Genomic DNA, 20,356 nt, shown 5'->3' with positions numbered 1-20,356 from the left:
CGCCGGCGCCTCTCAGGAACTGCTCTTTAATCAACTACCACTTCCACAAACAACGTACAGCCGAGACTCCCACCACCGCCGCCACCACCCTCCCCGCCGCCGCCGTGGGACGCCCGGGCAGGAGCCGCCGGGGTCCCGGGACCCCTCGGGTGAGCTCCCCGGAGCAGCGGGCGATGCGGTGACCCCCACAGCGCTGCCCCGCGCCGGGGCTGGGTGAGCCCCTCGGGCTTGGCGGGGGCTGCCGAGCCGAGCCCGGGCTGCTGGGAAGGCCCCTGGTCCGAGTCGAAGGGGGGTTCCCAGCCCCTCAGCTGCTGAGCTTGAGGAGGCTGTAGATCTGCTCCAGGATGTGGGTGAAGCTCTGGTCTTTGGGGGTGCGGGAGGCCAGGGAGCCCTGAGGCAGGGGACATTTAATTTTTAATTAAAATTAAAATAGCGGCATGGCTGGAGCTGATGCCCTGGCTAAAGCCCCCTCCTCACCTTCAGCTTGTCCAGGTAGGTCTGATCCTGACTCCACAGCTCCTGAAACTTCACCAGGTCGGGGGCTCCTTTATAAAACTCCACCAGCAGCGTCTGGGTGGGGGGAGAGAGGGGCTGCAGGCACCGGGGGCTCAGCCAGGGTCGGGCGTGTGGTCCCCCACCCCTGCGGCAGCCCGGCGGGGATGGCGCAGGGATCGTCACTGTCACCGGGGCTAACGGCAGGACGGGGACGGGTGGCGGAGGCCCAGCCAGCCCCCGATGGCGTCTGGGGAGTTTTCCTTGCTGGGGTGGATGGAGGTTTTTGGGGCCCCCAGCCCACTCTCACCATCTCCTGCAGGACGTCGTTGGTGAGGAAGCCATCCTGGATGTAGGCCACCTCCACCTCCATGGGGATGCCGTAGTCGTTGGGCCGTTGCTGGAGGGTGGGGGTGCAGGGGGAGGGGTCACCCCACAAGCTCTGGGGCCACCCCCACCCCAAATAGTCCCCTCTGCGGGGCCGGGACTCACTCACCTCCGGCGGTGGCATCACCCAGAAAGGCGCAATTTTGGACTCCAGGCCGGGATTGCCATGATAGTAGGGTCCTGGTGGGGGAGAGACGGGGCTGTGACGGGGGGGTGACAGCAGCCCCAGCACCCCCAGGACCGCAGGGACCCAGCGCTCACCGCAGATGAGAGCCAGGCAGGGCTGGAAACCGTTGCCGCTCCCCTGCAGCTTGAGCTGATAATCCATCTGCGCATCGATGTCGTGCAGGGAGGGCAGCGCGGGCCCGAAGGGGTGGCTGTGGTACCAACCCACCAGCGACAGCCCCCGCAGGAACAGGCTCTGGCAGATCTGGGGGACGGGCAGACACTGTGGGTCCGGGTCCCCCCGGGACCCCCCCGCCTCTTCCCAGCACCCCGGGGGCTGCTTTACCTCCTCCTCCACAGCACCGGCGGCTTCGGCATCGCCCAGGCGGGTCCGGCAGGGGAAGGCTCGCAGCACCGTCAGCACTGGGGCGGGACGGGGGGAAAAATGGGTGGGTGGCTCTGTCATGGGTTGGGGGGGGGCCACCCACCACCCCACCCCACTACCTACGCTGCGTGTTGGTGTCCCACCGCCCACCCAGGTAGCCCACCACTTCGCTCCGCGTCAGGTGGCTGTGGAAATCCTAAAGGAAAAGGTTAAAGTCAACAGTTTGGCCCTGAAATGATGCCGGGGACACCCCCCATCCCACCCCCTCCCTGTGGGTGTCCCCAGCACCATCAGAGATGTCCCAGCCTGTCCCCCCCGCCCGGGGAGGGGACGCACCAGGAGCAGGAGAACGTTGCTGGAAATGGCCACGTTGAAGGGCTGGAACTTGTTGATGGCGGCGAAGGACGTCACCTCCACCAGGGTCTGGGGGTTCCTGGAAGAGCCGCAGCCGCTGCCACGGCCACCCCCAGCCCCTCCCGCACCCGCGGGGCCGGTGGGGGCACCCGTGGGGCTCAGGTGCCCGTCCCCCCCTTACCTGGCCGAGTCGCGGGTGCCCAGGGTGCAGTACCGGACGGGCACCCGGGGTTTGCTCTCCAGCCTCTTCCCCGGGGGGCCGTGATCTGCGAAGCGCAACGTCACCGCTGCCGGGCTGCGCAGGGTCCGTGTCACCCCCCCGGGGACCCCCTGTACCCCCTTACCCGTCCCCGCCGGCTCCGCCAGGCTCTTGCACTGCTGCTTCTTGCTCCTCTCCTCCACTTTCTTAGCAGCTGTCAGCTCCGGCACAGGCGCCCGACCCTCCCTCGTCGCCTCCTCCTCTTCCTCCTCGGGCATCTCCTCCTCCTCGCCCTCGCTGGCCAGGCTCTGCGGGCGGCACAGGGCTGGCACCCACCCCACCACCCACCCCGGGGGGGCACCCCAAGGTCCCGGCGGGGGGGTCCCGACCCACCTCCTCGGTGGGCGGCGCGTTGGGCTGGTGTTTGCGCAGCCAAGCGGCTTTGTACTGGTCCAGCTTCTGGCCCTTGTAGCGGACGGAGGCCCAACCGCACCCCGACTTCTTGGCGGGGTTCACCAGGCGCTTGCAGTGGGTGGCCCAAGCGCTGGGCGAGTTGAAGACCTGTCCCGTCTCCTGCCAGGTGATGGTCCCGTCCGCCCCCAGGTCCCCCACGAACTTTTTGCCCTGGGGACACCGAGGTGAGCCACGGAGGCACCCGCCGGGCCCCTGTCCCCCATCCGCGCCCCCGCCGTGTCCCCGGGCTCACCAGGTAGTAGATGGAGAGGACGCCGCGGGCCGGCTCCAGGAGCCCGTCGCGGAGCAGGACGCGGAGGGTGATGCCGCGGCGGGTGAGCACGGCCCCCCGCGTGCCCCCCGCCGCCTTCGCCCCGCTCCCGGCCTCCGGCTCGGCCTCCGCCTCGTCCAGCCCCGGCTCCAGCTCGTCCTCGTCCTCCTCCAGGCACTCGTCCCCCCCGGGGGAGGCGGCCGCCAGCGCTGCAGGAGGACACGCTGTGTGGGGTCCCCCCGGGGGCAGCACCCATGGGTATGTGTGTGTGTCCCCCCCCCTCCAAGAGCACCCTTGGGTCCTCCCCCGCCGGGATGGGGAGACTGGGACAGGGATGCGCAGGGACATGGGGACACAGGCACGCAGGGACGCAGGAAGAGGGGACACAAGGATGGGGGGGGGGGGACACAGGAGAAGGGGGATGGGGGAGAGGGGACACTGATGGGGGCCCGGAGGGGATGTGGGGGTGTGAGGACACAGGGACATGGTGATAGAGGACTTGGGGACATGTCTAGGGAACATAGGGACATGGCTGGGGGACACACAGACAAGGAGGGGACATGGGGACACGGCTGGGGGACACAGGGACAGGGCTGGGGGACACGGGGACAGGGGGACATGTCTAGGGAACATGGGGACACAGGGACATGGCTGGGGGACACGCAGACAAGGAGGGGACATGGGGACACAGCTGGGGACATGGGGACGTGGCTGGGGATACAGGGACACGGGGACATGACTGGGGGACATGTGGACAGGGGGATACAGGGACAGGGCTGGGGGACACAGGGACACGGAGACACAGGGACAGGGGACACGACTGGGGGACATGCAGACAGGGAGACATGCAGACAGCAGGACGCGGGGACACAGGGACACGGCTGGGGACACGGGCACAGGGGGACAGGGGGACACGGCTGGGGGACAGGGGGACACGGGGACACGGCTGGGGACACGGGGACGAGGCTCTCCTGTCCCGGCCGGTCGCCGGAGCGCGCTCGGAGCCCAGAGGGGTGCGGGGGGGGGTGTGGGGGGTGTCGGTCCCGCCCCGCCCGGCCGTGCCCCCCCCGCGTGTCCCGGGGTGCCCCCACCCCGCGCGTGTCCCCGCCGGTCCCGCGGGGCTGGGGGGAGGGGGGGGGGGGAGCACGCGCAGGGACGCGCGTGTGCGCGCGCAGGTGGATGCGCGGGGGGGGGGGCGGTGCGTGTGCGCGCGTGTCCCCGTCCGGCGCGTGGGGCTGCGCGCGGGGCGGGCCCGGTGCGCGCGCGCCCGCCGGTACCTGCCATGCTCCGCTCCCGCCGCTCCCGCCGCTCCCCCCCCGCACCCCCCCGACCCGACCCCGTGCGCGCGGCGGCGCCACGTGACGGGGCGGCCCCGCGCGCCCCGCCCCGGGGAGGTGATGGCGGGGGGGGGGGGGGACACACGGACACACCGGCACCGGGACACACACACACACACACACACACACACACGGCCCGCACCTGCCGCCCCGGGGGGGCGCGGGGACACAGCCCCGGCCCGCAGCCCGGGCACCCCCCCCGCCGCTCCCGGGTCTGCGCCCCGGCCCGGCGGAGCCGCCCGCTGCCCTTCGCCCCCGGGGCGGGGCTGTCCGGGACCGGCTCCTGCGGCGGCGGCGATGGCCCGGCCGGTGCCCCCGCCCCGGCGGGACCGACCCCGGCCCCGGCCCCGGCCCAGCTACGAGGGCTTCGTGGAGAAGCGGGGGCCGCGGGACCAGGTGGGCCGGCACCCCCCGGCACCGAGCCCGGCACCCCTGGCACTGACCCCCCCCCGGTGACTGGCCCCCCCCCTGTCCCCCCCCGCCGCGGAGCCCGGTGCCGGTGCCCGGTGGCGGAGCCGAGCCCCGTCCCGTCCCGCAGGGCTACCGGAGGGTGTGGGCCGGGCTACGGGGGCTCACGCTCGCCTTCTACGGGGGGCCCCGGGACAGCGAGGTACGGGGGGGGGCGGCCGCGACGGGCAGGACCCCCGGGCGGGACCCCCCCCATGTGTGGGACCCCCTCGGGGTGGGCACCCCCAGCCTGGCACCGCTGTGATGTCCCCTGGGCTGGGACCCCCGGGCTGGGACGCCCGGGGTGGGACCGCGGGATTGGGACCCCCCCCTACACCCCCCCTCCAAGCTGAGACCCCAGAGACAGCCCTGGGCCAGGACCCCCTCAGGGTGGGCACCCCCAGGATGGGACCTCTGTGCCCCCCCCACAACTGGCACCCCCGAGGCAGGACCCCCCCCCCCTGCGATTTAGGGACCCTAGAGACACCCCTGAGCCAGGATCCACCCCGGGGGGGCACCCCCAGGGTGAGACCCCTGAGTTGAGACCCCTGGGCTGGGACCTTTGGGTGACACTGGCGGGGGTGTCCCCCAGGCTGGACCCCCCCCTTGGAGGTGAGGGGCAGGGGGATGGGGGGGGTGGCTGGAGGGGGCTGAGGCCTGGCACACTCGTGTCCGTGGTGGTGGCTGCTGGGGGGGCCCACACTTGGGTGCCCCCAGCCCCTCGAGGTGCTGGACCTGGGCGAGCTGGTGGACGTGTTGGCCGGGAGCGAGGGCCTCGTCCTCAGGCTGAGGGGACAGGAGGTGACACTGAAGGTGAGGGCACCCCACGGGGGGGGCAGTGGGCGTTCCGGGGGTGGCTGGGGGCACAGGGGGATGGGGGGACGTGGAGGGCACCAGGCAGGGCAGAGGAGGGGGCTGAGGGGGGGACCCAGTGTCCGTGGTGGGGGGTTGGGGGACAGGGGGGCCTGGGGACATGTTGGGGGGCACAGGTGGGGACGTGCAGGGGTGGAGGGGGTCAGTGTTTGGGGGCTCAGGGGGACACAGGGGCATGCGGGGGACACAGCAGCCAGCACGGGAAGGATTTGGGGGTGCAGAGGGGACAGGATTTGGGGACTGAGGGGCACAGGGGATGGAATTTGGGGACGGGGGGCACAGGGGCAGGATTTGGGGGTACAGGGGATGCAGAAGCAGAGAGACGGGGTTATGGGATGCGGGGACAGGCTTAGAGGGATGCGGAGGCTTGGGGGGGGGCAACAAGGGACAGGGTGTGGGGATACAGAGGGTGCAGGGGACAGGCCACCCTCATGTCCCCCCTGTGTCCCCCCCGGGCAGGCGGAGAGCCGGGAGGCGCAGGAGATGTGGCGGGGATTCATCCTGACCATGGTGGAGGTGGGCCCGAGGCCGTGGGGGGCGGGATCCCGGGAGGAGGGGGCGGGGGGGTCCCGGTGGCGGTGACCCCTCAGTGCCCCTTGCCCCGTGGCTCCCCCCCCCCAGATGAAGGTGCCCACCGACCTGGTGCTGCTGCCCGGGCACCTCTTCCAGCTCTCAGAGGCGCTGCGCAAGGAGAGGGACCGCAGGGCCACCCCCAGCCCCCCCAAACCACCGCTGTGAGTTGGGGGGACGCAGGGGGGGGACCAGCATGGCGGCTTGGATGCCGTGGCTGGGGGTGGCCCGATGTGGCGTGGGGGGGGTGACAGGGCAGCGCTGTCCCCAGGGTGCCCGATTGCTTCTTCGAGGTGACGCGTCTGGAGGCCGAGCGGCTGCTGGAGCGGAATGTGGGGGGGGGCAACATGGTGCTGCGCCCCGGGGGGCACGGCCGGGGCGTCTCGGTCACCACCCGCCAGGAGATGAACGGGTGAGTGGGGATGGGGGGGGCACCGGTGGGGGGACACGGATTTGGGGGGGGGGGGGGGGGGGAATGGCACAGGGCTGTGCGAAGGGGGTGTCGTCTGCATCCCCGCCTTCGTGTCCCCGTGGCACCAGGGTGGGGGTCCCCATGGGGTGGGGGTCCCTGGGTGAGGGGTGGCAGCCCCCCCCCTGACACAGCGCCTCCCCCCCCGGCAGCGCGGTGCTGCTGAAGCACTACAGGGTGAACCACGTGGAGCAGGGCTACATCATCGACGTGGACACGCCGGTGAGTGATGGGGGGGGGACGGGGCAGTGTGTCCCCCCTCCCCAGGCACCCACCTGAGCCCCTGGGCCGGGCCCTGCGAGGATTGGCCCCCCCCCCCGACTGGGTCTCCCAGTGAATAGGGAACGTGGGGCGTGGGACACGGGGACTGGCACTCATGGGGGCTGAGAACCCCAACACTGGGTGCCCCAGGGCCTGGGACCCCCCCATGGACTCGTGACACCACCACCCCCCCCCCAAGGCAAGGAACCCTGAAAACGAGCACCCAAGATTGGGACTCAAGGGACTGGGACCCCCCCAAGGGCCTGGGACCCCCAAAGATCTGGATCCCCCCCAAAACAAGGATCCCTGGGAACTGGGACCCCCCCAAAGCTGGGACCCCTAAAGTACTGGGACCTCAAAAAGACAGTGACACCCCCCCAAAGAACTGGGACACAAAGGACTGGTACCCCCAAGAGACTACATCACCCCAAGGGGCTGGGACCCCCCCAGGGCCCAGGAGTGGTGGACAGGGAATGGGGGACTACAGGGGGGGACCTATGGGGGGGTCCCCAAGTGACACCATGTTGTCCCCCCCCAGCATCGCTGCTCCTCGCTGGCCCAGGTGGTGCAGTACTTCGTGGAGAGCAGCAAGGGCAGCCTGCGGCCCCTGCCCCGGCTCGGTGGGCTACTGGGGGGGCTGCGGGGACTCAGTGGGGTCTGGGGGGGTCTTGCAGGATGGTATTGGGGGTGTTGGGAGCAGCTGTGGGCGGTGGAGGGCATCTTTGGGGTGCTTGGGGGATTGCTGGGGAGTTGTGTGAGTCTTGGGGTGCTGTGGGGTAGCACTGGGGGGGGGCAGAGCTGCTGGGGTGTCTCAGGCTGGCACTGGAGGGCTGGGGGGGCCGGTTTGGGGGTGTTCGGGGCAGGCAGAGGGTTTGTGATGCAACACCCCCCCCCCCCCCCCCCGCCTTGCTCTGCTCTAGAGCTCCTGGAGACGGATGGTGAGAACGGGGAGGAGAGCCGGGGGGGGTGTGAGACCCGGGGGGGGTGTGAGCCCCCCCAGGCTGCTCCCACACCCCAGCCCTGCAGCCTGAAGCCGTCCCCAAGCCCCCATCGTCCTGCACTGCTGCCCCCGAGGGGGCCGAGAGAACCCCCCCCATTTAGGGCCCTCCCAGAGGAGCAGACCTACATGAACGAGCAGGGTGAGGCTGGCTGGGCTTGGGGAAACTGAGGCAGGGAGGGGGCACCCCCCATACTGACCTCTGCCCTTCTCCATAGGGGAGCGAGACCCCCCCAGCTCAGCGCCCCATCCTGCCCCCCGCCAAGCCCTGCTGCCACCCCACGATTCCGGTGAGGGGGGGCCCAGACGCCTGGGTCCCACTGCTGGGGTGGGGGGGCACAGGGGGGTGCCAGGATCCAGAGGCTGGGTCCTGTCACCGGCTCTGGGGGACAGTGGGGATGAGCAGTGGGGTTGGGGGGGTGGTGAAGGGAGGGGGGCCCGGACGCCTGAGGTGTCACCCCCCCACTGTGACACAGGCATGACGGAGGAGCTCGCCCAGAAGCTGCAGCTGCGCCGAGCGCTCATGGAGGACTGAGGGGTGCCAGCATGGAGGGGGGGCCCTGGCTGCCCCCCACTTTGTGCCAAGAACCAGCTGGGGCAGCGATGCCCCCCAGCCCCCCAGGGCAAAGCTGCCCCCCCATCCCCAGCACCCCCAAGGGTGGCACTGGGGAGTGGGGTGCAGGCAGCACAGCCCGGGGTGGGGGGAGGCAGCAATGCATCCCCAACCCATATATGTGGGGGGGGCATCACCCCAGGCACCATCTCAAATAAAGGCAGTGCCCCGCTCAGCACCATCCCGGCTCCTCGTGCTGTGGGGGTGGCACTGGGGGACACCCCCCTCCCCCAAAATAACCCCTTCCCCACCGTGGGCTGGTGCCACCCGTCGCCCCATGCCCCAGCCACGGCCGCGTCACACCTACATCCCAATTTATTCTTCAGGCCAGAAGCAGCTCTCAACGGTGAGGGGCGACGTGCCCACCCCGGTGCCAGCGACGGAGGTGGGGGGGTGGCATAGAAATGGGGGGCGGGGGGGGGGTGTCAGCTGGCAGGGCTGTGGGTGCTGGTGCACCCCAGCTCTGAGGGCTGGCACAGCCCCGCCAGCAGTGTGTGGAGGGGGGGGCGGTAGGGAGGGGGTCGGGGTACATTCAGTGCTCTTGCCTGGGGGCTGCCCGCGGCGGGGGGGGGCACAGCTCTAGGGCAAGCTGGCGTTGGAGCTACTGGCCGTGCTGTTGCGTTTCTGGAGACATTTCACCGCGCTGGGCACCTGCAAGCCCGAGGAGACGTGGAAGCTGCCGCACCAGACCTGCGGGCACAGGAGGGCGGCTGGGCTGGGGGGGGCGGAGAGGCCTGGCACGGGGCTGGGGGGGGCTGAGCCCCACCACTGGCAGCCCCTGAGGAGCTGCCCGGCCCTGCCTGCCCCTTACCGTGAAGGCAGGCAGCACCGGCTGCGTGAACTTGACCTTGAAGGTGTGGAGCAGCTGCTTGGTCCTGGCGTTGTAGAAGGACAGGAACCCTGCGGGCACAGGGGTGGGGGGGTCACAGGTGGGCACAGAGCTTGCACACCCCCAGCACAGAGTCCATGGTGGTGTCAGTGCCCACGGTGGACACTCTGGTGCCCACAATGGTGTCAATGCCGACGGAGGACACTCTGGTGCCCATGGTGGTGGCAGTGCCCACAGAGGACATGTTGGTGTCTATGGTGGTGGCAATGCCCACAGAGGACATGTTGGTGCCCATGGTGGTGGCAGTGCCCACAGAGGACATGTTGGTGTCTGTGGTGGTGGCAGTGCCCACAGAGGACACTCTGGTGCCCATGATGGTGGCAGTGCCCACAGAGGACACACCAGTGGTGGTGCCCATGGTGGTAGCAGTCCCTGCGCCCACCCCAGCACTGCCCAATCCCCACCCTGCACCCACCTTCGTGGAAGTTGCAGTAGACGCCGATGCAGTCGGGCACGGGCACGTCCAGCACCTTGGCCTTGTTGGCGTGCTTGGCGCTGAAGCTGACCTGCAGCCAGTTGTTGAGGTGGAGGCACCAGGAGGCCGAGGTCTTGCCCAACTGGTCGAATTTGCCCAGGCTGCGGTATGCCACCCCCACGCCGAAGGCTTTGCTGTCCCGGTCGTACCGCACCTCCCAGTAGTGGTCGTCGCCATCGATCAGCGTGTCACCTGCGGGCACGGGGCACGGCTCTGCCCGCTGCACCCACAGGTCCTGTCCCCAGCCCCGCCAGCCCCCTCTGGGTGCTCCACGCCCACCTACATCACCCCCTCTACACCCTCAGGGCCCCCCCGTGTGCCCCCATCCCCTCCCACACCCCTGGGTGCCTGCAGGGTCCCCACCAGCACCCACTGGGTGGCCCCAGCTCTCACCCAACACCGTGTAGGACTCGGCGGTGAAGCGATCTCTGCCCCCTCGCCCCGAGGGCATCCTCTTGGGCGACTGCACCGCCCTAGGACAGACGGACGCCGGCAAGCAGGGCTGGGTTGGCATTGCCCGGGGAGGGGGGGCGATGCTGGGGTGACAAGGGACTGCGTGGGGATGTGACATTACCTGGCGGGCGAGTTGGCGGGAGAGGCCGTCCTGCCCTTGCCGTCCTTCTCGCGTGCCTTGACGTCCTGCACCTTGCCACCCGTGGCGTCCCACTCCACGCTGAGATCCTCCACCCGCAAGTTCTGGTGGCACGTGCTGGCGTCCAGCCGAAACATGAACGCTGGGGACAGCCACCGTCAGCGCGTGTCCCCCCCCCCCCCCCCCCACCCCCCACCCCTGCTCGGCTTGGCACCAAGGGGTCACGGACCCCTGGCACACTTGGGAAGGGGCAGCACGGGGTGGCACTGGGAGGGGGGGGTGACAGGTGCCCTGCCACCCCCCTGCTACCCACCTCTCGTTTCCAAAGTGACCGGCTCGGAGAACTCGCCCGCCACAGCCTTGTTACATGCCCGTACCCGAAAATTCATGTATTTCATGTCAAACTTCAGCCCTGTGGGCACAGCAGGGTCACAAAGTGGGGTTGGGGGGGGACACCATGACCCCCACATCCTCTACAAAGCCTGGCACTGCCACCCAGCCCCCTGTGACAGCCCCAGCCCCCTGCCACCCGCAGTGCCTGCTCCCAGCCTGGCACGTTTGGGGCCGGGTTTGCCCCCGTGCCCTCACCGGAGAGGGTGTACTCGGTGCCCTTGATGCCCTCGACCACCATCCAGGGCTGGTCCTCCTTGGCGCGGGGCGGCCCCTCGAAGTTGGTCTTGCGGTACTCCAGCACGTAGTGGTCGATCTTGCTGTTGTCGTCGGGCATCCTCCAGGCCAGCGTCACACAGTTATCGGCCACCAGTGACTCCGCCAGGTCGATCTCGGGGGTGCTGGGCACTGCCCGCAGGAGCAGCCGTGCCAGTGTCCCCCCCCACCCCACCCCGCCACTGCAGCTCTGCTGCCAGCCGGGGTGTCCCCAGCACCCCCAGGGACCCCTGGGGCACCCACAGGTCCCTTGGGCTTGGCATCTCAGAGACCCAGAGCATGGCACCCGCAGGACCCATGGGCACAGCATCCAACACCCCTGAGTCCCTCCATCCCTGGCACCTTCTCACCCCTCTGGCAGGAGTACCACAAGGTGCCCCAGGCCTGGCACCCCCCACAGCTCCTCACCCCATCCCATGGCACTCAGCAGACCCCTTAAACCCCAGACCCCCATCATCCTTGTGATCTCCCCTTGCCAGGCTGGCACAGCCCCCCCGTGCCCCCCAGCACTGCCCTTCTCTTGCACCAGGAGAAACCCACCCGCTGTCCCCTGTCCCCTCGTGTCCCCATGTCCCTGTCACCCCTGGGCAATACCTGGCAGGAAGGCGAGGGCCTGGAGCAGGCGGCGTTCCTGGGTGAAATCCACCATTAAGTGGCTCATGTTGTCGCTCACCTTGGCCTTGAGCGAGAGGCGGAAGGCGGGTGCCATCGTCACGCTGCGTGGGGGACACGGGGACAAGGGTCAGCAGGGCCGGGAGCCACACACCCACCCAGCCCTGACTGCTCACCCGCCGCGCGGCCCTGGCTGGGAGGAGGGTGGGGGTTAGTGGGACTGGGGGGCACGGGGGTGCCGTACCTATCCTTGATCTGTTTGGCAGCCTTGCGAGCGCAGAGGAAAAGAGGAGGAAAAAAAACAAGCAGATGAGACAGCAGTGCCAGGAGCCAGAGCGGAACAGCATGCCCGGAGCCCCGCTCCGGTGCCAGGGTGGCAAGAGCGTGCCCACGTCCCCGCTGAGGTAGCCCAGCAGCTCAGCACCCCCGCTGCAGCACCCCACGGCCGCAGTACCCCATGGCACAGCATCCCATATGCCCGCTGATGCCCCCCTCCCTGCATCCCTGCCATGGTGTCCCTTTGTCTTGGGAGAAAGGGGGTACCAGGCTGGTCGGGGTTCACCCCGGGGGGGTCTCCGTGCTCCCACCCAGCCCCGCAGCGGGCACAGCCAGCCCAGCGTTGCCCCAGTGCCCAGCGCAGAAAGAGAGGAGGGTGCCCGCCCAGGGTGAGCGCAGACCTGGGGTGGCATCAACCGGCCGGCAAAGGGGGGGTCAGGACACCCCCAGTGTGGGGGGCAGCCGGACAGAGACATCTCCCCGTGCCAGGGGGACTCACCTGGACGAAGTCGTGGTCGTTGGCCGTCCCCAGGGCCTGGTTGGCCGCTTCCAGCAGCTCCTCCGAGCTCTCCAGGGCCTTGGCACATGCCGCTACCTGGGTCTGGGGTGGGGAGGGGAGAGGGGGGTGAGGGTGGCGGTGGGTGGGTGAGGGGGACGGGCACAGGGTGGGTGCTCACCTGCAGCTCGTAGGTGCGGCTGGCGCGCTCCTGCTTGATCTTGGTCAGCATCTCGTCCTTCAGCTCGTCCAGCAGCGCGTACAGCGACTGGAACTCGCTCTCCAGATCCTCCTGTACCCGCGATGAGTTGTCCTGGTCACAACGGCCGGGGTGTCAGCGGGTGTCACCCCACCGGGGAGCGGGACCCCGCTGTGCCGGGGTGGGGGTCCCCAGGGGGAGGGTGGAGGGGGAGGGTCCCCTGTACCTCCACATTCTGCATCATCTGCTTGAGGGAGTAGATGAAGTTCTGGATCTCCTCATTCTTCATGGCCAAGGTGGTGATGATCTTCCGCATAGCCTCCTGCCCGGCCCCCCCGGCCCGCCGTCAGTGCCCCCCGGGCCCCCCCTCCCCTCCAGCCCCCCCCCAGCTCCCCGGCCCCGCCGGGCCCAGGCGTGCCAGGCGCCGCGGGCACCCGCCGGCTCTGCCATGACGGGAGCGGGATGACTTGGCAAGAGTGTGTGTGTGTGTGCGAGAGCAGAGGGAGGGCAGCGAGGGGGGGCAGCCCTGCGCCCCTTCATCCCCCCCTGCGCCCCTCCATCCCCCCCTGCGCCCCTCCATCCCCCCCCGCGCCCCTCCCTCCTTCCCTCCCGCACCCTTCCACCCCCCAGCCCTCCTTCCACCCCATCATCCCCCCTCCATCCATCCATCCCTCCGTTCTTCCTGCCCCCCCCTTCCCATCCGCACCCCTCCCTCCTCCATCCCTCCTTCCCTCCCCCCGGCACCCCTCCTTCCCTCCTTTCGCCATCCTTAACCCCTGCATCCCTCCTTCCTCCACACCTTCACCCCCTCCAACCCCTCTTCCTCCATCCCTTTGCTCCTTCTTCTTCCATCCCCTCCGCCTTCCTCCCCCCTTCTTCCATCCCTCCTTCTCCCTCCCCCCTTCCATCCTCCCCTCTCCCTCCATCCCTCCACCTTTCCCTCTCCATCCCTCTCTCCCTCCATCCCCCCTTCCTCCATCTCTCCCTCCTTCCTCCATCTCCCCCTCTCCCTCCCCCCTCCCATCCCCCCTCTCCTTCCATCCCTCTCCCTCTCCCTCTCCCTCTCCCTCTCTCCCTCCCTCTCCCTCCCTCCCTCCCTCCCTCGCCCCCGGCCCCACCTGGTCGCCCATACCGGGCCGGCCCCGCCGCCGCTCGGCCCCGCCGACACCAACAAAGGGGGAGCGGCGCCCCCCCGCCCCGCCCCGCCCCTCCTGTCCGCGGGGCACGACGGGAAGCGTAGTCCTCCGGCCCGACAGGGGGCGTGGCCCTGGCCGCCGCCCCGCGGCATGCTGGGAGATGTAGTCCGGGGGGCGGGACGCTCAGCCATCCCCCCCCGGGGTGGGTCCCGCCGCCCCCCCCCCGAGCATGGCGGGGCCTGAGACCCCCCCCGGCCCTCCCTGGAGGGGGAGACCCGCTGACACCCAAACCAGCACCAATGGGGGGCCCTGAGCCCCCCCCGGGTCTGGGACCCCCCCCAAGGCAGGGGCACCTCTGGGCCCCCCAGGGCAGAGCGCAGGAGCCGCGGGGGTGCTGGGGTGGGGGGCACTGATATACCGGGGGGGTGGGAGTCTCCCAGAACGGGACACCCCCCCCCCCAGTGCTCCCTGTGAGGCCTCACTGGGCACTCGGGGGTCAGGTGTCCACCCCCCGGGGGTCCCAGCGGGGGTCCCCAAGTGGCACATCCCCGCACGCGGGGCCAAGATGGAGTCGGCCTGGGACCCTTCCCCCAGGTTGGGGGCCCAAGGAGGTGCCACCCCCTGCCCTTGCTTGGTGTCCCCCATCCCCATCCCCGTCCCCATCCCATTCCCATCCCCGTCCCCATCCCTGTCCCTGTCCCGTCCCTGTCCCTGTCCCCGTCCCTGTCCCCGCCGCCGGCCCCCTGCCCTGGGCTGCGCAGCACGGTGGCAGGAAGCCGTGGCGTCACAGCGAGCCAGCCTGGGTGACGAGGGGCCAGGAGACTTCAGGGGCAGCAGCACTTTGGGGACAAGGACAGCTTGGGGACAGACACCCCTCGGGGCTGTGGGCCCCCAGAGCAGGGTGGCTGGTCTGGCTTTGGTGTGGGGATGTGGGGGCTCAGGGTCCTCATCCCCCTCCTTGGCGGTGAGTGGGGGGACAGGGCTGGCTGGGGGGACAGAGGGGACAGTGCCTGGGTCCCGGGGGGGGGGTGGGGGTGGGGAGCTCAGGCTGGCTCACAGGGGCGTGATCACCGGGACAGGGGGGCTGTTGGGGACATCAGGAGGGACTGGAGAGGGGTTGGGGACACAGAGGGAGGGACAGACGTGGGGACAGGGTGGGGATGGGTGGATGGAGAGAGGTGGGTGACATGGTTGGGGGGGGCAGGAAAGAGGCAGCGGGGACAGATGGACAGACAGGGGGAGGGGACAGGATGGAGACAGAGGGACATTCAGAGCTGTGTGTGGCCAGAAGCAACGGTGAGGGAGGACATGCAGGCCTGGCTCCCAGTCCCTGGGGTGCCCCAGCACCCTCAGCCCCATGGGGGGCCCTGGGGACTCCTGGGGTGGGGGGTGACAGCCCCCCTGTGACCCCGTTGCTGTTCCCAGCAGTTGGTGCCCTGCGGGTGAGCCAGGACCCAGAGGAGATGCGGGTGATGGCAGGTGACGAGGTGGCCCTGGGGTGCGAGGTGCTGGTGGCCGAGCCCTGGGATATGCTCCGGCTGGAGTGGGTGAAGGACGTGGGGTACAAGGTGCTGTGTGCTGCCCGCCTGAGCCCCACCACCCTCACCTCCCTGGCCCCCTGCACCCCCGGCTTCCACCTGGCCTGGCACCCCCCCCGGGCCACCCTCAGCCTCAGCCAGGCGCGGGGGGACGACACCGGGCGCTACCTCTGCCAGGTCACCCTCGAGATCCCCCGCCACGACATGGCCACCGGCAACGGCACCCAGCTCAGCGTCAGCACAGGTACCCGGGGGGGCCTTGTCCCGGCAGGGGCGGGGTGCGGGGGGGGGCCTTAGTGGGGTCCCTGGGACATGGCGCCATGGTGGGGGATGATGGGGTCCCCAGCGGGAGATGCCTGGTGGGTTTGGGGTGATCACAGTGCAGGAAGGACAGGGACGGGGACAGGGATGGGGACAGGGACACCCCTGACCGCTTTCCCCTCACCAGCAGCAGCTGATGGAGGACGTCGGGTGGGTAAGTGTGTCCCCGCTGTCCCCGCTGTCCCCTCCATCCCAGCGCCAACCTGCTCGGTTGCCAGCGGTGACGAGGAGGTGGCCCCAGCTGCGTGTGCCTGCAGGGCTGGTGTGGGGCCTGGTGGGGGCCCTGGGGGGCACAGCCCTGCTCGTGGGACTGGCCATCCTCAGCCACTGGTGCTGGCGCAGGAACTCAGGTAACCCCCTCCCCAAATACCCCAAATACCCCAAATACCCCCTCCCCATTTGCCCCTGTACCTCTCTGCCTCCCCTACCCCATGCCCAAATACCCGCTCCCCCCCCATGTACCCCCACGCCCACCTGCCCCCCATACCCCTGTGCCCAAATACCCCCGTGCCTGTCCCCCCCCCCCCTCCCTCCCTCCCTCCCATTGGGGCTCACCCCAGGCCCCTCCCGGGGCTGGGGGCACCCAATGGGTCCCCCCGGGGGTCCCCCAGCTGTGCCAGCCACCACGCCTTGGGGGCCAGGGCTGGCCATGCCCAGCTCTGTGCCCCCCCAACACCCAGTGCCCCCCCAGACGCCATCATCTACATGAACGTGATGGCCCCCTCGGTGCGGGCCCCCAAGAAGTTGTTGCCACCCCTCACGGTGATGGAAAGCAACCCATACCAGGGGGGGCTGCAGCGTGCACGGGCCCCCCCTGTCACCCCTCAGCCCTGAGAGTTGCAGCCGATGTGCTGCTGATGGAGGCACCCCCCCAGCTCCTTCTGCAAGAACCCCCCCACTAAACCTGCTTTGCAGCATCCTGCCACCCTGTTCGTTGTCTTTCCGTGCGGCGCCCGCAGCACCCACCCCACGGCATCCGGTGTCCCCCCCCCCGAGCACCGAGCGTCGGCAGCTCGTGCCTGGTGTGCCGGGCCGGGGGGGGCAGCGCCCAGCTGGGAGGCAGCAGACTCCTGTGTGTCCCCCCCCCATTTCAGGGCAGCCCCTCTGCGGTCCTGTGGCCTCGTTTCGTTCTGGCACTGAGGGCTGCACCGACTGTGCAGGAAACACCAGCTCCCCCCGCCATGGATCCCCCCGGGGGGGGCCGGTGCCATCAGCCCACCCCCCACACGGGTGGATGATAGCGGCTGACCCCCAGCAGCGTCACCCCCATGTTTTTTCCCCAAGGCCAAGTGCTGTGGTGACAGGGGGGCCGCGTCCGGACACCCCCCTTGCCCTGGGCTCCTTGGGGGGGGGGGGGGGCTGGGAGAGGGGAGCCCACATGGTGGGACCAGGATGGAACCAGTGTCCGGGCCACCAAACCTTCCCTCAGCCTGACCATAGAGTTGAGCCCCAAGAGGGACCAGAGCGTCGCCGTGCCCACATATCGCCGAGCACACGCGGGCAGGGGCTGCACGTTGGGTTTTAATGGGGGTGCTTCGCTGCGGGGCTGGGGGAGTAGGGGAAGGGGCACAGCTGGGGGGGTCCCCAGCAGCGCGGGGCTCACAGGGGCTGCACAGCCACGGGGTAGAGCAGGGAGAGGTGTCGGGCGCCGCGGACGGGCAGCGCCCGCGCCGTGTAGTGCCGCACGGCCTCGGGCACCGAGGGGAAGGCGGCCCCGGCGCGGCCAAGCACGAAGTGTTGCTCCCGCGTCCGCGTGAGCTTCACGTGCACGAAGCCATGGCTGCTCCTGCAGGCGGGGAGGGGAAACTGAGGCACTGGCCACCCTTGCACGCGTGTGCATGTCAACATGGGTCACGGGGGAACACGCAAACACACGCCGGCATCACGTAGGCAGTCCAGCCTCTCTGCCTGGGCACCCCGGTGTGACCCGCCTCCCCCCCATGCCTGGGTTGTCCCCTGGGGTTGTTTCCGTGTGTGTGTGTCCCCCAGCCCCACGCTCACCTGAGCGAGAGCGAGTAGTCGTCGGGGCTGGTCTCGCAGTCCCGCACCAGGAAGCTGCCCTCGCGGCACAGCGCCAGCAGCGTCTCGGCGCCCGCCCGCCCGATGGGGCCGTGGTACCACCTGTGCGGTGGCACGTGTCACCCCGGCATGTGGCACCCTGCCAACACAGCACTGGGACCCCAGGGCACCCTCCATGCTGTGGGGCACCATCTCAACCACTTGGACCCATCAGCAACGTGGGGCAGCCTCTGCAGCATGAGGACCCACCCGCCCCACGGGGACCCATCTGCGCCACAGGGCACCTTCTACATCATGGAGACCAACTATGGCGTGGGGCAACCAACCATGGCAAAGGGACCACCCATGCCATGAGGACTGTCTATGCCATGGAGCACCCTCCATCCCACGGGTACCTATCCATGCCGTGGAGCACCCTACACCCCATGGACACCCATCCATACCATAGGGCACCCTACACCCCATGGGCACCCTCCACCCCATGAGCACCCCCCCATGCCATGGGACACCCAACCACGTCAAAGGGACCATCCATACCATGGGGCACCCTTCACACTATGGGCACCCACCCATGCCATGGGGCACTCTACATCCCATGGGCACCCATCCATGCCATGGAGCACCCAGCCATGTCAAAGGGACCATCCATGCCATGGGGCACCCTACACCCCATGGGGACACACCCATGCCATAGGACACCCAATACCATAGGGACGCATTCGTAGGGGACCCCCCACCCCAGAGGGCTGCCTCGGTGCCACAAGGTGTGGCCGGGATGTTGCTAGCACCCCAGGGAGGAGGGACCCCCCAGACTCACGTCTGCTTCTCCAGGGGCAGCGAGGTGTCCACGTGCCTGGGGCTGGGGGGGCAGCTCGGCCTGGCGCCTGTGGGGGGCCGGGGGGGCCGTGGCAGCTGCCGGGACAGGCTGGGGGAGCGCTCGGGGCTCTCAAACTGCACTGTGGGGGCAAAGTACGGGGGGGTGTCACCCCACCGCAGGGTCCCAACACCCCTGCCTACTGCTGGGGGGCACCTCTCAGTGCCGGACCACAAAGGAACATCCCAGATGTCCCCACCACCACGGCTCTGTCCCCAAGGGGTGGGCCCCAGGGGTGCTGGGGGACGTTGGGGGGGCAGGAGTGGCTGAGGGACACGGGGTTGGGGGACTCCAGGGTGGCACCCAGTCCCCTGGGATGCCGTCACCTGCGAACGCCCGCGAGATATGATCCTTCTTCCACTCCCAGGGCTGGTCGTACTCGTCGGCCGGGCGCTCGTCGTCGCGGGGCAGGCGGCTCTCCCGGGCGGCCGCCACCCCAGGGCCCTCCCCTGCCGTCTCCCACTCCTCAGAGGGGGTGTCGTAGAGTTGGGGTCCCCGCCGCGGCCTGGCCCGCCGGCCCTCGCTCTGCCGCGGGCACCCTGGGGACAAGGAGGGGCTGGGAGAGGTGACGGGGCCGGGCCGGGAGGAGGCAGCCTGGCCGCGGGACCCCCGTGGGGCTGGGGGCTGGCGTGGGGGGGGTGCTCAGGGTGTCACCCACCTGCGGCCTCGCCGGGCTCCTCGCAGCCACCCTCGGGCGCTGGGTCCTGCTCCCCCTCGAAGGGCTCCGAGTACTCGCTCTCGCCGGGGCCCTGCGGGTGGGTGTCCTGGGTGGGATGGGACCCCCACTGCACACCCCCCCGGTCCCCAATCCCTGGGGCGCCTCCCCGGAACCCTGCAGGCTCCCCCAGGTCCCTGATACGGGTGTCCCCAGCCCTCTCCACACTCCCCCCCCCCCGGTCCCTTTGTCCCCCGACCCCTCTCCCAGTGACTCCACCACCCCCAGCGCTCCCCCCAGTTCCCTCTCCCAGTGACCCCAGGTCCTCCCCAGGTGCCCCACTGCCCCCCCGAGATCCTTTAGCTCTCCCCGCTTCCCCAGACCCCCACCGTACCCCCAGTCCTTCTCCCACCCCCTGTTCCCCATCTCCCCCCCCCGCAGTCTCCGGGCCTTGCTCCCCCGTCTGTCCCCTCTGCCCCATTCACACCTCTCCTGTCCCCCCCCGACCCCGTTTCTCTGGATCCTGCTCCCCGGTGCCCCCCGGTTCCTCTCCCCAGCCCCCCCCCCCTCCGTCTTTTCACCGCGCTCCCCCGGTGCCCGCGTTTCCCTCCGGGTCTTGCCCACCCCCCCCCGCCGCTGTCCCCCGGTGTCCCCCGCTCCTACCTGCTCCAGCCGGCGGGGGCCGCCCCCCGGCCCCGCGCCCCCCACCCGCACCAGCCGGTGCCGAGGGGAGGCAGCGGGGCCGCGGAGGGCAGCGCCGGGGGGAGCGGCGGGGGGGGGCCCGCTCCCGGTGCCGGTGGGGCGGCGCTCGCCGCCGCCGCTGTAGTCGGGTTGGGGCGGGCGGGGGGGGGAGCGCCGGGCCCCCCGGCCCAGGTACTCCCGGAGCCACTTGGCCATGGCGGGGCCGCCCGGCACCGGGACCGCGGCCGCACCGGGACCCCCCCGCCGCCACCGCCGCCGCCGGGAGCCGCTTTGTGTCGCCGCCGCGCGCGGCGCGGACCGGAGCCCCCGGCCCCCCCCACCCCCCACCCCGCGCCCGCCTCGCCGAGGGGGGGCACCGGCACGGGGTGGGGTGGGGGCCGAGACCTGCGGAGGGGGGATCGGGGAGGGAGGACCGAGACCCCGCGGGGACAATAAGGGGGACGCGCCGGCAGCCCCGCGGGGGGCACCGGGAGGGGAAAGCTGCCCCCCCCCCCCCCCCCCCCGCCCTGCGGTGATGGGAGTCACCGGGACCCCCAAGTGACACCGGGACGCCTCCCCCCGCTCCGTGTGACAGTGGGGGAGCACCAGGACACCCCCGCACCGGCGGGTGGCACATTGTCTGTAGGGGACCCC

At 70.4% G+C, this 20,356-nt stretch overlaps 5 protein-coding genes across 12 annotated transcripts; 2 read left to right on the top strand and 3 right to left on the bottom strand.

Annotated features, from left to right (window-relative positions):
- Nucleotides 1-6: 6 nt before the first annotated feature.
- On the bottom strand, nucleotides 7-4,011 carry MPND (MPN domain containing). Of its 6 annotated transcripts, none has more exons than XM_074928297.1 (12): nucleotides 3,984-4,011; nucleotides 2,689-2,915; nucleotides 2,376-2,606; nucleotides 1,965-2,290; nucleotides 1,766-1,862; nucleotides 1,553-1,625; nucleotides 1,391-1,467; nucleotides 1,141-1,309; nucleotides 989-1,059; nucleotides 803-892; nucleotides 478-570; nucleotides 19-391 (listed from the first exon to the last, which is right to left on the bottom strand). In XM_074928297.1, the coding sequence occupies exons 1-12, from the start codon at nucleotides 3,988-3,990 to the stop codon at nucleotides 305-307; spliced, it is 1,548 nt and encodes a 515-aa protein (XP_074784398.1). In that variant the 5' UTR covers nucleotides 3,991-4,011; the 3' UTR covers nucleotides 19-304. The 6 variants fall into 6 exon arrangements, with proteins under 6 accessions (XP_074784395.1, XP_074784398.1, XP_074784397.1 ...); XM_074928296.1 differs by having other exon boundaries at nucleotides 2,689-2,930; nucleotides 3,984-3,997; XM_074928295.1 differs by lacking the exon at nucleotides 3,984-4,011 and having other exon boundaries at nucleotides 64-391; nucleotides 1,965-2,049; nucleotides 2,128-2,290; nucleotides 2,689-3,060.
- A 123-nt stretch (nucleotides 4,012-4,134) lies between these two features.
- Nucleotides 4,135-8,446, top strand: STAP2 (signal transducing adaptor family member 2). The gene is made up of 11 exons (XM_074928302.1): nucleotides 4,135-4,439; nucleotides 4,582-4,653; nucleotides 5,208-5,303; nucleotides 5,823-5,879; nucleotides 5,985-6,097; nucleotides 6,205-6,345; nucleotides 6,555-6,624; nucleotides 7,202-7,283; nucleotides 7,584-7,802; nucleotides 7,879-7,950; nucleotides 8,137-8,446. Exons 1-11 carry the CDS (start codon nucleotides 4,341-4,343, stop codon nucleotides 8,193-8,195), a joined length of 1,080 nt encoding a protein of 359 aa, XP_074784403.1. The 5' UTR covers nucleotides 4,135-4,340; the 3' UTR covers nucleotides 8,196-8,446.
- A 124-nt stretch (nucleotides 8,447-8,570) lies between these two features.
- On the bottom strand, nucleotides 8,571-13,692 carry FSD1 (fibronectin type III and SPRY domain containing 1). Of its 3 annotated transcripts, none has more exons than XM_074927828.1 (13): nucleotides 13,597-13,692; nucleotides 12,705-12,800; nucleotides 12,461-12,592; nucleotides 12,283-12,384; nucleotides 11,752-11,774; nucleotides 11,490-11,611; nucleotides 10,818-11,027; nucleotides 10,543-10,641; nucleotides 10,212-10,371; nucleotides 10,031-10,110; nucleotides 9,578-9,829; nucleotides 9,085-9,173; nucleotides 8,571-8,963 (listed from the first exon to the last, which is right to left on the bottom strand). In XM_074927828.1, exons 1-13 carry the CDS (start codon nucleotides 13,606-13,608, stop codon nucleotides 8,853-8,855), a joined length of 1,488 nt encoding a protein of 495 aa, XP_074783929.1. In that variant the 5' UTR covers nucleotides 13,609-13,692; the 3' UTR covers nucleotides 8,571-8,852. The 3 variants fall into 3 exon arrangements, with proteins under 3 accessions (XP_074783929.1, XP_074783931.1, XP_074783930.1); XM_074927830.1 differs by having other exon boundaries at nucleotides 12,461-12,571; XM_074927829.1 differs by having other exon boundaries at nucleotides 13,611-13,635.
- Nucleotides 13,693-14,453: 761 nt separating this feature from the next.
- TMIGD2 (transmembrane and immunoglobulin domain containing 2) lies at nucleotides 14,454-16,382 on the top strand. Its single transcript, XM_074928172.1, has 5 exons — nucleotides 14,454-14,578; nucleotides 15,040-15,396; nucleotides 15,604-15,627; nucleotides 15,731-15,823; nucleotides 16,165-16,382. The coding sequence occupies exons 1-5, from the start codon at nucleotides 14,542-14,544 to the stop codon at nucleotides 16,305-16,307; spliced, it is 654 nt and encodes a 217-aa protein (XP_074784273.1). The 5' UTR covers nucleotides 14,454-14,541; the 3' UTR covers nucleotides 16,308-16,382.
- Nucleotides 16,383-16,985: 603 nt separating this feature from the next.
- On the bottom strand, nucleotides 16,986-20,033 carry SHD (Src homology 2 domain containing transforming protein D). Its single transcript, XM_074928035.1, has 6 exons — nucleotides 19,685-20,033; nucleotides 19,025-19,115; nucleotides 18,693-18,905; nucleotides 18,310-18,448; nucleotides 17,475-17,594; nucleotides 16,986-17,259 (listed from the first exon to the last, which is right to left on the bottom strand). Exons 1-6 carry the CDS (start codon nucleotides 19,916-19,918, stop codon nucleotides 17,073-17,075), a joined length of 984 nt encoding a protein of 327 aa, XP_074784136.1. The 5' UTR covers nucleotides 19,919-20,033; the 3' UTR covers nucleotides 16,986-17,072.
- Between the last annotated feature and the right edge of the window lie 323 nt (nucleotides 20,034-20,356).

This window comes from Athene noctua, chromosome 27, assembly GCF_965140245.1.
Source record: "Athene noctua chromosome 27, bAthNoc1.hap1.1, whole genome shotgun sequence".
In the NCBI taxonomy this organism is placed as follows: domain Eukaryota; kingdom Metazoa; phylum Chordata; class Aves; order Strigiformes; family Strigidae; genus Athene; species Athene noctua.
The sequence above is the reverse complement of the archived record's forward strand: the minus strand, read 5'-3'. Positions and strand labels throughout refer to the sequence as shown.

Excerpts from the sequence above, each read along its gene's own strand:
- MPND (XM_074928294.1), bottom strand. The coding sequence starts at position 3,054 with ATGTCCCTGCGCATCCCTGTCCCAGTCTCCCCATCCCGGCGGGGGAGG. Across the intron at positions 1,626-1,765 it reads GCAACGTTCTCCTGCTCCTG|GATTTCCACAGCCACCTGAC; the intron begins GTGCGTCCCCTC and ends CTTTTCCTTTAG. Across the intron at positions 893-988 it reads GGGTGATGCCACCGCCGGAG|CAACGGCCCAACGACTACGG; the intron begins GTGAGTGAGTCC and ends CCCACCCTCCAG.
- TMIGD2 (XM_074928172.1), top strand. The coding sequence starts at position 14,542 with ATGTGGGGGCTCAGGGTCCTCATCCCCCTCCTTGGCG. Across the intron at positions 14,579-15,039 it reads CCTCATCCCCCTCCTTGGCG|CAGTTGGTGCCCTGCGGGTG; the intron begins GTGAGTGGGGGG and ends TGCTGTTCCCAG. Across the intron at positions 15,397-15,603 it reads CCAGCTCAGCGTCAGCACAG|CAGCTGATGGAGGACGTCGG; the intron begins GTACCCGGGGGG and ends CCTCACCAGCAG.
- STAP2 (XM_074928302.1), top strand. The coding sequence starts at position 4,341 with ATGGCCCGGCCGGTGCCCCCGCCCCGGCGGGACCGACCCCGGCCCCGG. Across the intron at positions 6,098-6,204 it reads AGCCCCCCCAAACCACCGCT|GGTGCCCGATTGCTTCTTCG; the intron begins GTGAGTTGGGGG and ends CGCTGTCCCCAG. Across the intron at positions 7,803-7,878 it reads GACCTACATGAACGAGCAGG|GGGAGCGAGACCCCCCCAGC; the intron begins GTGAGGCTGGCT and ends CCTTCTCCATAG.
- SHD (XM_074928035.1), bottom strand. The coding sequence starts at position 19,918 with ATGGCCAAGTGGCTCCGGGAGTACCTGGGCCGGGGGGCCCGGCGCTCC. Across the intron at positions 18,906-19,024 it reads GGAGCCCGGCGAGGCCGCAG|GGTGCCCGCGGCAGAGCGAG; the intron begins GTGGGTGACACC and ends CCTTGTCCCCAG. Across the intron at positions 17,260-17,474 it reads GACTACTCGCTCTCGCTCAG|GAGCAGCCATGGCTTCGTGC; the intron begins GTGAGCGTGGGG and ends CCCCGCCTGCAG.
- FSD1 (XM_074927828.1), bottom strand. Across the intron at positions 12,385-12,460 it reads GCCGCACCTACGAGCTGCAG|ACCCAGGTAGCGGCATGTGC; the intron begins GTGAGCACCCAC and ends TCCCCACCCCAG. Across the intron at positions 8,964-9,084 it reads CGGTGCTGCCTGCCTTCACG|GTCTGGTGCGGCAGCTTCCA; the intron begins GTAAGGGGCAGG and ends CTGTGCCCGCAG.